Here is an 18,444-nt window from a genome sequence, read left to right as displayed (position 1 = left end):
TGGTGCTTGTTAAAGCTATAGATTCCTTATGCCCTCACCGCTGAGCCTTTAATTTAGAAAATCATGACCAGTCTGCATCTATTAGTCATTCCAGGTGGTCACACTTTGAGGCAATGGTTGCAGTGCTTCTCAAACTTGAGTGTGTGTGCACATGGCATTAGCGTCTTGTTAAAATGCAGACTGAAGTTCAGGAGGTCTGGGGTTAGTGCCTGAGACTCTGCATTTCTAGCACGTTCCCAGGTGATGCTATAGAAACTCTTAACTTTGCCACTCACCCTACCTTGGGTATCTTTCCATTTCTATATCTAACTCATTACATACGTTTGGGCTGGGTTTTGACCTTTAAACCTTCAGCTTGATGTAATTTACAATACTTGCTTACCTTGTCTATATTGTCCTTTTTCTTTTTCTTTTTTTTTAATGTGTATAGATGTGCGCCAGTTGCGTCTTGAAGTGCCATCAGCTGTAACCGAAGTTCCAGCTCCCGGGACCACCGCCAGGCATCCCCACTCCCAAGGACTGAAGACCATGGAACTCTCTGACAGCGACCGCCCAGTCAGCTTCGGCTCCACGTCATCCTCTGCCTCTTCCAGGGACAGCCACGGGTCCTTCGGCAGCAGGATGACCTTAGTATCAAATAGCCACTTGGGCTTGTTTCACCAGGATAAGGAAGCAGGGGCCATAAAACTGGAGCTGATTCCAGCCAGGCCATTTTCCAGCAGTGAGCTGCAGAGGGACAGCCCAGCCGGGCAACAGAGCACAGATGAGGGTGACGAAAGGCAGCTCCGGGCCCAGCGGAGAGTGGAGGCAAATGGGGCCACCAAAACGAGTGTGGAATCGGCCACTAGCCCCAAGCTCCTCTATGTGGATAGAGTTGTCCAGGAAATTCTGGAGACCGAAAGGACTTACGTGCAAGATTTAAAAAGCATCGTAGAGGTAAGGCAAACTTTTTTTAAAATGTGTCACGTGGGATAAATATGCTTGCAAACTAAAGAACAAAGCCAGGTGTCAGGGATGCACTGTCTCCTGAGATGCAGAAGTAATGTGAATGTTTAAAACAGATCAGAAGAAAGTACGACAAACCCTATGGCTGTACTCATTGTTAAAATCTTCTTAATATTTGCATTAACAAATTGATTAAGCGTTAGGAGCAAGAATAATAATACCCATACGTTCACCAGTATGTCGTGTGAAGAAATCCTACACCAAAGATCTGAGTGGCTGGCAGATAGTGGAGCAGACAGAGGATGGAGTTGTCAGATGTATCCAGATAGAGTCCCATTAGGCTATCTTCACTTTAATCAGAACTGTCAACTGGTGTCTGGGAGCTTCCGAGACTACTGATACCTGTGTCCCACCTCTAGAGAATCTAATTTGATGAGTCTGGGGTGTGGCCTGGGTGGTGGAATTGTGAAAGGTCTCAGGTGATTCTAATGTGCAGACAGACTTGGGAAATACTGTTCTATGCTGTTCTCTGTAATGGTTGGTTGGCATTTGGGGGAAGGCGGTGAAAAGTAGACACAACTGGGCTTTGTCTTGTCTTGGAATTTTTGTTCACTTTTATAGTAAACAAGTTTGCATAAATTATTGGACTGTGTAAATTGAGTTCAGCTTATGTGCCAGATTATGTACTCTGGAAATTCAATTATTAATTTGACTTTGATTTATAGGTAGGTTTTTAAGGATAAAGTAAGAATTATCAGATGTTAACTCATTCTCAAGTAATGTGAAAAATATTAATATTTCAAAGGCAAATGTATCTATTATAAAGGTATGCTCACTTTGCTGCCTAGTAATATGCCAAATTCTTTCATCTGTTAGTGCCTACTTCCTATTTTAGACTTTTAATCCAAAATAGATTTCAGAATATAGTAGAATATTTGCTGATGAGAACATTCTCCACTAAATACATACGTTCTTCTGGCTTTAGCAAAAAAATTCTAAGGCATGATTGCGTGTCGAGTTCCACAAACAATAGAAGCAGACATTGTCTACTAAAAATAGTTATGACATAACTTCCCAGTAAAAATAGAAAAATCAATTGATGCTCAACCAAACAATATGCGATACCAAATGTCGAATAAGCCAGGCCAATTGTTTTAATTTCAACAATGATGTCATTTGTACTTGAGAAGAAATACCTGTGAAACTGCCAAAACTTTTACAATCTCTCAGGAAATTTATGATGGTCAAGCTTTCTTTGGTCTCTCCTTTTTTTCCCTCCCTCTTTCTTTCTTGGAATCTTTTTCACCTAATCAAAACTTGCTATATTGAGGGGAGGACCCTTTCTTTACTGTACTGGGATCCCGTGAACATTCTTGCTTTCTCTGAGGCCAGTTGATAAACCTGAATGAGGAAAAATAAGGTAAGATATGAATGAAACAAAGGAGATGAAGAGAGTAGAGTGTTCGCGTAAGTCGCCATGTCTACGTGTTTCAGATCGCAATCATTTTTCCCCCCGAATAAATCCTTTCTGGTGACAAGAAAAAGAAAAAGAAGAAAAACAATCAAGAAAGAGTATTGGCTAAGGTTTCAGTAGAGGTTCTATTTCAGGCTGTCCAAATGTTCTTGCTTTTTTTTTCTTTATCCATGAATTAATCATGTTTTACATTAGGCATTGATGGACATTTTCTATAAAGGGCCAGATAGTAAATATGTTGGGCTTTCTGGGCCCTGAGGTCTCAGTCACAACTGCTCAGCTCTGCCATTGTAGCTGAAAAATCAGCCTTAGACACTACGTCAATGAATGGGTGTGGACATTCCAGTAAAACTTTAGGGACGGATATGACCAAATGGCCATAGTTTGCTGATTGCTTTATTACACAGTAAATTTGTGCCTATGTTTCATTGCCTGTAAAATGGGACTAATAAATAGTACCTACCTCACAGGATTATTATGAGAATTAGATTAGATATGAAAAGCTCTTACGACAGTGCCTGGCACATGGCAAGCAATAAATGGAAATTATCACCAGCCTCCTTTGAATTTGCTGATTGAGAGTAACTATACTATGTCTTACCTAGGGTCTTTCAGAAAAATAATCAGATTAGCCAATTCACTACATCAGAAATTTAATTAGGGAAAAAAATGTAAATGGGTGATTCTGACATTATTTTGAATTCAGTTGGATTATTTCTAATTCATCCTCTGAAAATCTGAGGTGACACATAGTTAGGGAGAGGAAAGGTGAAGAAGGGTGTTGGGAGGGAGGGTAGTTGGGGAAGAAAAGCCCCAACAGCACAAGGAGGTACCCAGGTGGGAAGAAGTAGATACCACTTTGTTCCAGAAGTCTCCAAAGACCTTGAGTCACCCACCGTTACCACCTAGACAGCGACAATCTCTTCAATCAGGGAATAGTCGTGGCTGTCCTTTCTTCACATTCTTTTGCTATGTGACTGTCTCTGTTTTTCTAGATCACAATTTTAACAGAATGGTTAGACCCATCTTACCTGGTTCTTACCTTAATGAAGAGTAACCAATTACAGCAGGTCCTGGAATAATGTCCATTATTAGAGCATTGATGAGATGCCAGAGGAAATGCCCGCTCGTTTGTACCAGTTGGCCTCGCTACATTGGCTCAGTTAGTTATACATCGTTTCCGTTTCCCGTGTCGTCACAGAACCTGTGACGACATTGCGTGAGGACTTACTGTATTTTCTCACTTGCAGCAACGCTACCCAGGAGAGACTGTTATAAAGGGTATTAATTTAAAATACAAAGTCCCAATTCCTTTAAAATCTGTTTTCCTTCATCCGTGTCTAACCTGTTTGTACAATTCTCTCGCTGACTCCTCCAATATCCTTGATTTTCTAAGTGCAGAATTTTAAATTGGAAAAAGGGCTGCTCATTAACAACCTACTGTGATAAGCTCTCACCACACCTGCAAGGCAGAGCTGTTTGTTACTTGGGTCTTTCTCAGCAAGTATTATTTCTGGGCTGGGGTGAGGAGGGCAGTCTAATCATTTATAGTGATAACTGGTAAGTCACTTTTCATTTATGCAATAGCACAGTTTTGAACTTTCTGTGCTCTGCTTTATTGAATCCTGTCTAACTGAGATCCTTTTAATAGTCATTCTCAGTTTAACTAATTTCCCCTGTAAGTAGTACATTTTTTCTCTATACTATGTCCATACATAATCCTCACAGCTCAGGTTTAAATTTGGTTTTTAGGATTTATAAATAAGAACATTTTGGGGAAGGATCATGGATACAGACACTGATCGAAGAGACATTAACACAATGTGATTTGATATATTCAATATCACGAGAGGAGCTTACTTCTGAGAAGAGGTCTTTCTAACTTTATTTAGACAATAAGTTTCCCAGACGTTGGTTACATATGCAAAGCAGGTTGTATCCTTTTCCATATGTAGAGACATTGTATAATCCCAAATACATAGGTATTTTTTCTTTCTCATGCCATTTAGGGGTTCAGAAATGACTTCTTAATGCTTTTTGAAAATTTAACTAAAAAATGTTATCGTTCTCATTTCTATTACTCTTCATTCCTTGCATGACTGCCAAGACACTTCTCTCTGGGCCTCCTGCTCCCTCCTCCATAGTGGCTGCTCCATCTTGTGCTCCTTTGCCCGATATCCAAGTCATTTGCTTTTGCCCACTTGATATTTGAGAGAGAGAGGGAGAGAGAGAGAGAGAGAGAGAAAGAGAGAGAGAGAGAGAGACAGAGAGGTGAGGTCTTGACTGTCACCCCTACTCAAAGGAATAATGGAGCTGTTATTTCCATTTCTCTATATGGCTCCTAATAATAGTCTCAAACAAAATGAGATAATAAATAGAAATCACATTTTTAAAGTTAAAAGTTAAGTAGCCAATGATACAATTTTGGAAGAGAAAAAAAAAAATGTCTGGAGAGAAATCCATAGTTGGAAAGTAGAAAACGAGGGTCTCTTTCATTTCACTGTGACCTCGGATTGACTGAGCAGGGACTCTCGTGGGTAGAGTGGGTTTCTTTAATCTTTCTAAATGATCTATCAAAGAGCCTTTGAGTGCCTCAGAAGCTTTGGCCCTGGATATAGTTCATGGCCTGTTTTAACCTTTTAGGAAAGTTTTTAAATAGTTCATAATGTTACATAATGTTGTGTAATTGGAAGTTACATCCCTACTACAAAATGTCATCTTTGAACTATAAGAGATGCTAAATTAAATCATCATCTTTGGGAGTGTTGAGGACATGTGTATTATGAAAAAAGTGGGTAGAATATTGTGTAACATATGTGTATTTTTTTCCATCATGTTCTAGAGAACTAAAATCCTTTTCAAGTACCTTTATCCATACAGTGTGTTAAAAAAGCTAAGAAATGAGTATTATTAAAATTTAAACATTTTAAAAGCCAAAGCCTTAAACATAGTTTTGTTGACAGCATTCAGCATTGTTCAAAAGCTGTAGGATGAGAATGGTGATCTCTGACCCCTGCCCACCTCTCGTTTCTCTTTGCTTATCTCATGATAGTACACACAGTGTCAGGGTAGGTGGATACTTTTCACACACTTAGGGACATGAAACACATTGAAAACTATTCTGCTCATTGCCAGAGCTTAGACAAGGGGCTGCTCTTGGTACTAGAGGCATCCAATTCATTGGAAGGAGAACTCTCTTCCACTTGGGAAGCAAGCCTTCTCCCATATTTGTGCAGAAACCCAGGGACCAGACCTGAGGAGTCTGTGCCATGACTGGACCATTAACTCTGCTTCAAGACTTAGCTCATGTTGGGAAGCAAGCCTTCTCCCATATTTGTGCAGAAAGAAAAAGGAAACCCAGGGACCAGACCTGAGGAGTCTGGGCCATGACTGGACCATTAACTCTGCTTCGAGACTTAGCTCATCAAGTGACTAAGACTTGGGTAGAATGGAACCTGAGTTTGCTTCGTCCAGGGCCACCCCTCCCTCAAGGACGACACTTGATTTGAGGTGGTTTCTGATGAAGCCTGAATTCCTATTGATTGTGTTGGAGAGACAGAATCGTTGGGTGTGGGGAGGATAGTCGTGTCTCTGTCACTATTGCCCTGAGTGATAAAGGACTGATTCCACATGGGCCTTCCCTTGACCAGCCATAACTGCTTAGGACGCTTGACAAGAGGAGAAAGGTCTTCTCCCAAGGGAGAAGGCCGTTGAGAATTGGTGAACTGTCATAGATGTTATTTATCTTGGTACTTGCAGATGTCCTCGCTCAATACTTTCCCTCTGGTTTAAATAACGTTTATTATACTGACACTTTTTATAAGGTTTGTAGACACTAGCATTCTTGAATCCTAAGGGAAATATGTGTTCAGTGCTAGAGTGTAGGGCTTGGCAGGGATTGTCTTTAATGAAGGCTTGTTATGTGGGTGGATTTAATAGAGAACTTGCACTGTAGTACTTGGCACAATTTAATGCGCTTTTTCTTTTACATGGCATATGAGCGCTTTTATGTGAATGTCTCTATTCGTTTTTCCCTCTGAGGGCTTTTATCATAAGGGTGAATGAGATCTTTCTTAAAACCATTTAAGACCTATGATCATTTAGAAGCAGGCCTGTTAGATAGTTTTCTGAATATGCAAAAAGTAGTCCTTAAATAGCACCTCTAATCACTGTATATAATCCCCCAGTTTCAATGACTATTCGTTTTCATGTTTCTTTATTATTATTGTTATTGTTATTATTATCATCACACCCCCTTCCTCCCTATGCTACCTCTATGTCATCTCTCGCCACCCAACAGTGACAGAAACTGAAAACCACAGTGATGAAGAGTGTCACTCTCTTCTACCCGTTGCCATCTAACGTGGGAGGAAGAACGGGAACCCTTTTACCTCTCTCCATTCCTAATGGATTTTCCCATCTAGAATCTTCTGTTAATGCCTTCTGATTCATTGCTAATGAGCAACAAAAACAGTTCACAGTGAGCAAAATTTAAAAGCAAAGTGCATTGAGGTTTGCAGAGTTGCTATGCAAAAGTAGCTGCTGGCTGCTCACGAGAATCCGTGTGTATTTAATCACTAATGCCAGTTTAGGTTACTCAGTTACAGAAAAAATCTTTACAGCCAAATCTTAATTTATGACCAGACTTTGAGTCAAAACTTAGGAAAGCTATTTAAAATACCCATCCTGGTCAGACTCTCTTGCAAGCATGGTAGACAGTGTGACCAGTGTGACACTTTAAGCTTTGTGACTGTTCTCATCACCTCATGGATTCCAACAGCTGTAAATTTTACTACTGTGTAGATACCACTACTAAATTTTCTAGAAATATGTCTTAATAACAACAAAAGCACGCAAAGATGATAATATTAGCAACAAGTAATATTTGAGTACTTATCATATAACAGGCACTGGATTAGTACTTCCGTCCTCACTCACATCCCCATCGTGTGGGTACGATTATAATCTTCCTGTTTGAGCACAAGAATATCGGATGTACAAAGGATAAAGGAACTTGTCCTAGATCCCGGAAGTTGCTAGCGGTAGAGCGGGAACTGGAACCCACGTGTCACTCAATGACCACTCCTTCCGCCACTAGTCCACACTGTTGTCACGAATCTCCTGTCAGAGTCTGGCAGAGGGGTCAAGGTTTTCGGCCATCTTCCTCAGCTCTCTAGAGCAGGGTTTGCACCAACAGCACCATAGTCATTTTGGAATGGATGGTTCTCGGTGTGGGGCATAGTCATGTGCACTGTGGGATGTTTAGCAGAAAACTTGGCCTCCACCCACTGGATGCCATTAGAACCACCACCTCCCCTGCTTATGGCAACCAATAATGTCTCTAGACATTGCCAGATATCCACTGGGGGACAGAATTGCCTCTGGTTGAGACCAAGTGTTCTAGAGATTTGGAATACATAGTGTATAAGGTTAGGTAGGCTAAGCCACAGTAACAAACAGACCCCCCACATTTAGTGGTTTAATACAACGGAAGTTCATTTCCTGCTCCTGTCACAGTCATGTGTGTGTGTTCAGGTTAGCAGGAGCGGCACGCCTCCACGTAGTCATCAGGAACCCAAGCCGATGAGGCTGTCATCTTCGGTACACGGCTTCCAAGGTTGCTGTGTTCTGTACCATTTCAGTCCACGAATGTGGAGGTCCAACTGTGTGTATGCATCGATCTGCACCATTTTACGTAGGGAACTTGAGCATCTGCAGAGTTTGGTATCCACAGAGGGTCCTGAAACCAATCTCCCTCGGATACCAAGGGACGAGTGCTATAAAGCTTTCAGAGAGTCAGAAGTTACATATGGATTCACAACTGTGTGGGGGTTGGTACCCATAATCCCTGTGTTGTTCAAGATTCAGCTGTATGTTTTCAACATTTAGCTGTGGAACAGTTTTCAAATTACTCAAAACTTTACAGCGATAGGGTGATGTTCATTAATTCATATAATAGTTATGGATGCAGTGACATTTCTCAGTTCTGCCCAAGAAATACTGAATCTCAGGTAGTGAAAAGATCTCCTTTGAGTTCCCACAATCCTGACTTGTGACTTACTTCTTGAAACTTGGGGCCAGGACAACTAGTCAAGGTCAGTCTAAGGATGTCCGGGAGTTAGTGGCCCTGAGTCAGGATTCAGAGGGAGTTCTTTCTGGGCTGCAAGAATTCAAGATCTGAGACAGTTTATAGGTAGAGGTCGTTTTTAACACGCCTGTCAAATGTCTGTCTCAAGGAAGAGAGAAAAGCTGTATGAGTTTTGAAGTACCTACAGTTGGTTCTGCTGTAATGTTACATGACATATATGTTCCTAAAAGTCACTCACTGTGCAAAATCACATGGGTGGGGGGGGGGTAATAGGGCTTGTAGGAAAACTGGGTGCTGAGCACAACACTCAAAAACATCATTGAGGATATTTAAAAAAGATAGGAATCTAAAAACTGGAAGCAGTTTTATTTATGTTAAAGGATTAAGAAATACATATATACTATAGTAAATATGACACTTCACCATGAAAAAACCTGAACTTTCATGTGGAAGTCACCTGGTTCCCACACCTGCCACTCTCTACTTGAGAAGAAGAGAACATCCCAAAGGAGCAAGAGGAAAAATGGGGGAAAAAAAGACCCATAAAGAGGAGAAAGAACAGAGAACAGAGGGGGAGGAATGTAACACAGGCTAAGAGAAGAGAGAAAAAAATTCGAGAGGAAGCCATCTGCAGGCTTGCAGCTTATGAGTTATTATGAAACAGGGTTACCTGCCGTCAACACCAAGTTGCTTCACCTGACGTGAATAGGTGTGGCTCATAATGCACGCAGGTGGACTGAAGTAGTCTGTGGGCGTTTGAGGGGTATGTGTGCTTTGTATTTCTGTGCTGAGCTGTGAAATTTGGGTGCAGTTCTCCGCGTTCATCTCGTGTTTCTTGTGGATGAAATCCTGCCCGAAAGCAAAGGCAAAACTGAGAAATTTGAATTAAGTTCAAATCAATCCCTAATATAGTAATCGTGTGGGAACAAATTTATGTTTTCAAAACAAATGTGATAGAACTGATTGTACATATTGTTTGCAGTGTTATGACCCATTACGAATAGGTCTCACCACCCCCTCAGCCCTTTGCTCAGACTGGAAAACCAAAACATGCTATACCAGTTGTCAACGCACATGGTCTTCCATAGACCGATAAAGACTATGACAGATATCCTTAGCGCATTTCTTATTTCTACCTTATAAGAAAAAATGGTTTAAAAGAATTCCAAGTTTTCTTAACAGTTTGAGTTTATTTATATTTTTGAACACCTACCCTAATCTTGGACCAGCAAATGTGATTACCTGTAAATACAAATAGTTAGATTTTTTTTTTTTTTTCACTGAAAGGATTTGCACAATTTGGTCAAATATTCTTGCACAAACTATAGCATTTGGTATCCTTGAAACTCAGTACAACAAGGAGATTTAAGAGGCAAATATTAGTGAGTTTCTGGTGTTAAAATTGGAATAATTTCTTTCCACCTACACTTACAGATTCAGTTAGGCAGTGTATTAAAGGATCAACTTACCACAAAATGGGAGAAAAAAGGAAAATAGAAACTGTACTTTTCAGATGTAACTGAGTACATTCATTTCTTTCGAGTGATCAAAAATTTGCAAAAATGCCTCCAACTAGAACACCCCTTCCCGTTCTAGTAGGCCTTTCTTTTAAGGCAACATTTTGCTTTTTAATGAAAAGGCATTTTGAAAACTTAAGTTAACTCTGGCGACGGAGTAGCCATTATTACTGGTCTGCTAAAGATCAGCTAGTATATTTCAAAGACTGCCTGTAGGCAGAATTCTGTTGAAGATTTGCTAAAACAGGTCCTGTTCAGTAGGTTAGAATGATACTGCTTTTGGGTGTGTGCCATCTTGACTATTCAATTATACTGAGTGGGTAGAAAATTATAGAATTCAAAAAATTATGATCTAAACAAACCAACTTTCAAGTTGGGAGAATTTTCCCATCACCAGAAATTTCTTCCAAAGAGTAGATGTTGCTTGCACCTTGTGAAACGAATCGCATAAAAGAATTTACCTAGGTAAATTCTGACCTAACGTCATTTGCCTAGGTAAATTCGAGGCTAATGTCAGTCTGTGTGAGTCAAAGCAACTCTCTCTATAACTCACAGAAAAGGAAGCAGCAGCATGGCCTGATGTATGGCTTATCACTCTACATAACCTAGTAGTTAACTGTTTTCTGATCATTCATGTTTTCAATTTCTCTTCTGCTCACCAAGACTACTTTGCCATTTATGGGGATAGCGTAGTTCTGTATAGCAGCTTGCATGGAATTTTTAAAATCTCTTTTAATTGTAGTAAAATATACATAACATTGATCGTTTTAACTATTTTTAAGCATATAGTTCAATGACATTCAGTACATTTAAATTGTCCCACAACTATCACCACCATCCATCCCAAATTTTTCTATCACCCCAAACTGAATCTCTGTACCCAGTAAACAATAACTCTTTATCTCCCTCTCCCCAGCCTCAGGCAACCTTCTTTTCTTTAAAAATAAATAAATAAATAAATAAAAATTTTGGCAGAATACATATAACATAAATTTTACCATTTTAATCATTTTTAAGTATACAGTACAGTTGCCACAGTATTTTCACAATGTACGACCAGTCTTCAGAATTCTCTTCATCTTGCAAAGCTGAAATTCTGTCTATTAAACAATAACTCCCCTTCTCCCCTCCTTCTACTAACCACCATTCTACTTTCTGTTCCTATGAATTTGACTGCTTTAGATACCTCATATACCTTCTACGTGGAATCATACAGCATTTGTCCTTTTGTGACTGGCTTATTTCTTCAGTATAATGTCTTCAAGTTTCACCCATGTTGTAGCATGTGCCAGAATTTTCTTCCTTTTTAAGGTTGAATAATATTCCATTGTATGCATATATCACATTTTGTTTATCCATTCCTCTTTTGATGGACACGTAGGTTGCTTCCAATTTCACAGAATTTTTGATTAGATAGAACCACAACAAATTTTAGAACTGGAAAGTCACTCAACGAGGTCTAACCAATTATAGATTCTGAAAGGGTGAGGTATGTTGGCTAAGTGTTCTATTCCTCACATTCAGCACTGTATCTGACCCTTAATAGGCTGTCAGGAAATGTTTGCTGAATGAATTATTTTGTCCATTTTTATAGATGAGGAAATGGTTATTCAGAGAGCCGAGTGATTTTTCCAGCTGAATGCAAATCCTAGTTCTGTCATTGGCTGCCTTTGACATTGAACAGTGACTTAACTTCTATAACGTGTGATTTCTTTATCTTAAAATGAAAGAGATATTATCTACCTCCTGGGGCTTAGGGGGGAGTTGAATGAGGTGACGCCCATTAAGTGCTTAAGCACAGACCTGGCATAGACCGGGCACAGTGGGAACACTCACTGTTCAAGCCTGCAAGGAAGTATTGGCAGTGCCAAGACCGTATCCAGGTCCTATCTACCATCCATTTCATCTAGAAACAACTAGAGAAAACAAGATGCGTGAATTGGTAATAATTTATTACCAATGAATAATGTTAATGTCCATTTAACATTGATAATAAATGGACATTAACATTATTCATTGGTAATCAATGTGCCAACTAAGAAGGGCCCTCATACATTCTCGTTGATAAAATTTTCTGGAAACATATAACTTTTATTGCCCGGTTTTCTACATCTCAGCCATTGACAAGGACAAAATTGACATGGACGTGTGTGAAGGGGAGATCTTGTCACTTCTCCATCTAACCACCACATCACTGAGACGAAACCATAGCGGTGGTACAGAGGACAAGTGGGGACAGTCAGGGACACTTCCTTAGCAACTTCTTGAGACAAGTCTAAAGCAGCCTGTGAAACTGCCCTTTCATCCCCTAGCATGGATGTAAGTAGCCCGGTGAGGGTGAGAATTGCCTCCTGCAACACCAGAGAGTCTGGACTAGTCTGCTGAGGTCATTAATAGACCACTGAATGCTCGGGGACCCCTTCTGCCAACCTCTGTTCTGAACTAGAAGCTGGCTCTGAAGCTGCAGATCCTATTTGAAAAGGAATAAGGTAGTTTACTGATAATATGTGTACATTTACTTAATATTCAAAATTATCTAGAATGTTGAAAAACTGGTTTGGGTATGAAAATCTACGAGGAGAAAATCCCTACTTCAAAAATAGGAAAAACTAAAATATCGTAAAGATCCCTTCTGAGAAACATGCAATTAGCTGGTCATCAGCTAGATTCATACCAGAGATAGATAGTAAATGCTCATAAACAGGTTCAAAGGGGCTATTAGTTATCACCTAAACAGTCTAGTTAGGAAAAGCAACTAAAAAAAAGATTTTTTTTTTTTTTTTTAAAGCAAAGTCTGCGTGTGATTATTACCTAGGGGCTTTACAATTCCAGTCACCTAAGCTACCCCCTGGACTAAAGAAATCAGAATTTTGGGGGGCGGCATCAGTTTTTCTTAAAGCTCTCCAGAGTCCAATAGGCAATCAACAATGAGGTCCATAGTCTTAAAGGAAACTTCCCCCCCTTTTCTTTATAAAGCAAACAACAGACATTTAAAGCCAACATAAATTACTTCCCCCACCTCCTGGAGAATATAACGAAATGATGAAAAGCTAAAATCTATAAGAACGGAATTTGAATCCTGACTTTGCCCTTTCCCTGTGTGTTCTTGGACAAGTTACTGAACTTCGCTAAGTTTCAGGATTGTTGTGAAAATTAAGTAAGATTATCCATGCAAAATGCTTACCATAGTGCTAGGCACTATACAGTAAGCACTCCACTGAGAGTTATTATTATTAATAGAATTGATATTATTTGGACAAGGCCAATAATTTCTGATAGATTCTAAAAATATAATCTTGTGATTACTAATCTATGTTAAAGAAGTAGTTCAGAAAATTATTTTAACTTTGTGACTTATTTTTTTACTTCATTTTTTTTATGGTGACATTGGTTAACAAAATCCAACAAGTCTAAGCTGTACACTTTAACAGTGAGGCATCTATATATTTACACTGTGTGTTCACTTCCCATAATGAGATTTCTTTCTGTCACCACATATTTGACCCTCTTTACCCAGTCTACCTCCCCCCTCCCTTCTCTCCTCTGCCCTCTGGTTTTAACTTTGTAATTTAAAAAGGATGTATCATGTGATTTTTAGTTTACCTGACACCTACTTGTAATTGAAATTCATTCTTAATATCATAAAGGACTTCAGTTCTTTTCAGAATTTTGATTTGAGCCGGGTCAAAGTGAGATTGATTTAAGGGACAGAGCACCAGCCTGGGTGCCCATGCCATGCTGACAGTCAGCTGTGTGCCCGTGGACAAATGACCAGTCTGACCTCAGCTTCATCCTTTGTAAATGAGTCTAATTCAAAAATGCCCAAATCTAAAGATGACTGGAGACTGCATCTCCTCCAGCCTCAGCTCTCAAGAATGTAACTAGGAAATAAGGAAGTCCTTTGAGTAGCCAAAATAGATATTTCAAATGCCAAACAGTAAATCCTGTGTCTTTAACCAAAGAGAGGCCCCAAGCTCTCACTAAGAGCCTATTTACCTCCATGTTTAAAATAAGCTTAATTATTTGGTTTCCTGGCCCATGGCAAAGGGAGGGAGCTGAAGGAGATAGAAGTGACAGCACTGAGGAGCAGAGGAAGAACCCTTAGTAGATGAATTAATGTAAGGCCATTTAGAATGGGTGCAGACTCACCTCGGGGTCACCCTGGTGAATTGTACTTGTGAATTATGGCCCAGAGCACAACCGAAGTCCTTACTAATGAGACTGAATAGCAAGAAAAATGTTCATTATGTTTGGTAGAGCATCTAAAATACATTGTCAGGTGCCTGGCCTTCATAAACAAAGTGATTATTTAATTATAATAGTTGACTTTTTAAATGTTTTTCGCTGTTGTAAAATATATATAACAGAACGTACCATTTTAACCATTTTTAAGTATACGGTTCAGTGGCATTGAGCCACATTCACAATGTTGCGCACCCATGGCCAGTGTCCCTTTCTAGAACTTTTTTTATCATCCCAAACAGAAACTCCGTACCCGTTAAACAATAACTTTCCATCCTCCCCTTCCCCAGCCTCTGGCAACTCCCAGTCTACTTTCTGTCTATGAATTTGCTGGAATTATACAGTATTTGTCCTTCTGTGTCTGGCTTCTTTCACTTAGCATAATGTTTTCCCAGGTTCATCCATGTGGTAGTATGTATCCGAATTTCATTCATTATAATTAACTGTTAATTCTTTGGGAAAATTCTTGTACATTAGCCGATCCCTCAACAGAAGTGAGATGACACTCTATAAAAAGTGAGAATCACCCTTACTCTGGAAGGGGAGGAATTATGAAAATAATAAAGGCATGATGAGAAATTGCAAGCATCTGTCCAGCCCAAAACAAAAGGGAATGCTAGTCCTAAATGTGAAGATACTTTGTTTTGTTAAACTAATATAAGAATTTATAATGATTCTTGTGCTTGAATCATTGGCACCTCCTGCCCTCAAAGTAGGCCACATAAAAAAATGGAGAGAGGCTGCAGCCTAAGTCTGTGGTTTCAAGTGGCAAAATTACTCCTCAGTTTTTTCCACATGCAGTGTCCTTGTTTAAGGACAGTGTGTGTGTGTGTGTGTGTGTGTGTGTGTGTGCGCGCGCGTGTGTGTGTGTGTGTGTGTGTGTGTCTTGGGAGGAGGCAGAATGAGCTATTCCTTTAAACTACACTTTAAAATATTTTCTTCTGAAACAAGCCTTTTTTCCTCTTTGGAGCAACAAGAAATGTTACAAGTGTTTTTTCAGCTTTATAATGGGGCTTAAAGTTCTGCTGTTAACCTTTCAGAGGCTCTAAGTGGGAGATGAGTCAGGAAGGGCTCAGCCCCTCGGGCCTCTGGCAGCTGCGGACGGGTAAATACAGAACTGCTGAAAAGCCTGCCGCCTTTGTCCGGTAAAGCAGTGGGTAAATCACTCGACCCGGGGGTCTGTTTATAGCTCCTAAATGGTGTTCCAAAATGCAAATGAATGTAGAGAAAAGGATGAGAGTTAATCTACTTTTGATGAAGGAAGCCTTTCTTGTGCAAAGGAGAGAGTGGGGTGGGTGGGAAGAGAGTTAAAAACAAAATGCATAGTTTAGGAACCTTTGTCATCTTCCTGAGGTCTGTGTTGTAAAAAATGCTGTCCCAGAGACAAAGGGGAGTGGGAGGGAGCAAAAGAGGAATGCTGGGTTGGGTTACAGTTCAATACAACTTTGGTCACTTAGAGCGCTGAAGAGACATCCGCCAGGGACTCAGTTAACCCTCGCCTTCCCAGCCTCTGGTTCGCCCGCTTAACCAGTTGATCTGGTTTACAGGGATGGATGCCCCAGTTGCTCATTCTGCAGACATTCCGTGCTGGGAGAGCTAAAGCATAAGTCCTACCAATCGTTCAGGTCAGTTTTAAGGGAGAGAAGAAACTACAAAGAGATGTCTATAGCAATGTGTGATGATTACCCTGGCTTCCTATATTATGGAATTACAACTGTAAATGCTCCTAGGAGCAGCTGACCCAGACAGGGGGTGGGAAGGATCAGAGGAAGATTCCTAGGTAGAATCTTGAAGGGGGGCTTAGCAGGTAATGACAGCAGGAGAGAGGATCTTGCTGGTGAGAATAGAACATGTAAAGACAGAGAAGCCTGAGAGAAGAGGGGACAGGGGACACTCCTGACAGTACAAGGAGTGGGTGCCAGTGTGTTGGGGTGTTGCGGGGAGAACGGGAGGGAGCTACCAAGTGGTAAAGGAGCAGTCTGGAAAGGTAGGCAGGAGTACAAGCCTTGGAGGACCTCCCTCTGTGCCGAAGAAGACTGTCAGGAGTCATGGCCGGATTTTCTGCAGGAGGCATGCATCAAATCTGAGTTTTAGAAAGGTCACGCTACATTCACTCTGAAAAGCTGGAGGGGGCAGGGCTCACAATGGAGAGGTTGGTTAGGATGTCCTTGTGCTGGGAGGTGAACAGCGAGACCCAGGCAGCCATGAGAGGGAGGAGGGGTCCCCTTCCAAAGACAGACAGCAGGAGAGGCAGGATTTATTGTTCAGTGGATGTAGCTAGCGAGAGGGCCAGAGTCTGGGAAACTTTCGAGTGTCATGGGGATTTTGTATGTATGGCTCTTCTTACAATCTTCAGACCCTGTCCCAACAAAATGATGGTTAATAATCAGCTTTCCTAGGGCAGAGAAAAGTGGTGGGAGAAGTTTTTATTACGATTCGTCAGGGTGCAAATAGAGTTCATTTGCTTTTGAACCAAAAGAGGCTCCAATCTGGCTATTTCCCTGCTCTACGAGGAGGAAGCTGGCACACAACAGCCTCCACTACCAGCTAGTGTAGGTGGGGCACCCTGTGCCCAGCTCCTTGAATGGGCCTTGTCACTTAACCCCCAGAATGAAGGGGAGGCGTGGGTAGCTGTATTATCCCTACTTAACAGGGAGGCTGCTGGCCTTTGCAGCCCATGCATTTCCCGCCACCCTGCATCTGGAGCAGCACTGGAGCATAGGCCTTTATGAGGAATCTACCGTCCTGTCCCCAGTGCCCTGCTCGGTCTCCAGGTAAATCTGTTCTTCTAGGACATATTTGCAGCAGGTGGAAACTGCATCCATTCGCAAGAACAAGCATGGAGTGTGCTTCTGTTCAGATTGTAAAATTGCTGCTGTAAAAATTCATCCTACACAGTTTCTTGAAAAATCGCTTACGGAAACCTCTTTCTGTGCTCCGTCAGGCCCTCCAGCTCTCCTTCTCCCCTCCCCCCTCTCTGTTCTAAGTAACAAGATGGCTGTAGGTGATGTGCTTAAGATTTCAGAGAAGAGGAAAAATAGCTTTCTTCAAATCATGCATTTCACCCTGCGGGCACGAAGTGGAACCAAGCCTCTGGTACGCATGACGGAAAGAAATCTTTGTGTTTACCCCATCCTAGAGGCCTGGAGCTCTTTCGGGTCAAGTTTCTGGAGAGCACGCCATCCTGCTGGCCCAACCGCACCCCCGCTTCGCCCTCTGCTTGCATAGTGCTTCTCCCTACGGCCCCGCAGATCGCCAAGCCCACGGCCGATTCTGTGTGAATAACTAACTTCTGGTTGCGATCTTACTGTGATGACATCAACAGTGTAGCCAGAGAAGCAATAAAATATGCCCTTAGGGGTGCTCCTCGTTTTTCAGGGCGATGAAGGAACGGCTTAGCCTGTGTGTATATATGCACTTAGCACTGGATTTCCTAATCGCCAGAGTACAATCACAGTCATCCGCGTAATCGCCGAAGTACAATCACAGTCATCCGCGTTGAAAACCGCCCATCACCAGATCGGTCCTCATGTCGATTCTTTATTTTAATATATACAGCTTCATTGCACTGCAATTTTCGAGTAAAATAGCTTGACCTCAAAGGTCATTATCCATCTGTGTGACTCAGTAGATGGGAAGTCAGCTAATGCCTTCCATCTTTTTCCACTCGCTAGTTAATATTATCCTGCTTTTGGCCTGGTCGAAACTTTATTTCGTTTCAGGGCTAAAGTTCCAAGTCAATTAGCACAAATAGCACTAGGCTTTTGTCTCTAAGGCTTTGTTCCGTATCTATCAAGCGAGCGCTACTTGAGCATCTACTGTATACAGACCGATTGCTTTGAGATTTACCTGTATTACAGTTTCCGTGTCAGGAAAAGATGCTAGAAAGTGTTCCGACTCAGTAACTAAGCCATGCGGTTCGGTTCGTTACCGTCCGAGGCATGATTGGGTTACACGCACAGTAGCCGGTGATGCGCACGCGGGACCCTGTGGCTGCCTCTGTTTTAATGGGCCGTTATGTGATGTCCTTATTGCAACACGTCCCGTGCTCTAGAATGAAGCATCCTCGGCTGACACGTGGGTGGTGGTTGGATCTATGAACACGACATGTTTTCGCTGCAGACATCGATGGCCACGTTTCCATGTGGAGCGGAGGCTCTTAGGCCATTGGTGTAGGG

The 18,444-nt window shown here is 41.3% G+C and overlaps 1 protein-coding gene across 1 annotated transcript in view; it reads left to right on the top strand.

Moving 5' to 3' along the window:
• The first annotated feature begins 435 nt into the window (after positions 1-435).
• PLEKHG1 (pleckstrin homology and RhoGEF domain containing G1) overlaps positions 436-18,444 on the top strand; it is an 82,608-nt gene continuing 64,599 nt past the window's right edge. Inside the window, exon 1 of the mRNA XM_025049484.1 lies at positions 436-936. Coding sequence (XP_024905252.1) covers positions 529-936 — 408 coding nt within the window. The 5' untranslated portion in view covers positions 436-528. The remainder of the gene's footprint in view (positions 937-18,444) is intronic.

This window comes from Pteropus alecto, unplaced genomic scaffold, assembly GCF_000325575.1.
Source record: "Pteropus alecto unplaced genomic scaffold, ASM32557v1 scaffold176, whole genome shotgun sequence".
NCBI classification, from domain to species: domain Eukaryota; kingdom Metazoa; phylum Chordata; class Mammalia; order Chiroptera; family Pteropodidae; genus Pteropus; species Pteropus alecto.
Note: the sequence above shows the minus strand (reverse complement) of the source record. Positions and strands in the feature narration are given on the sequence as shown.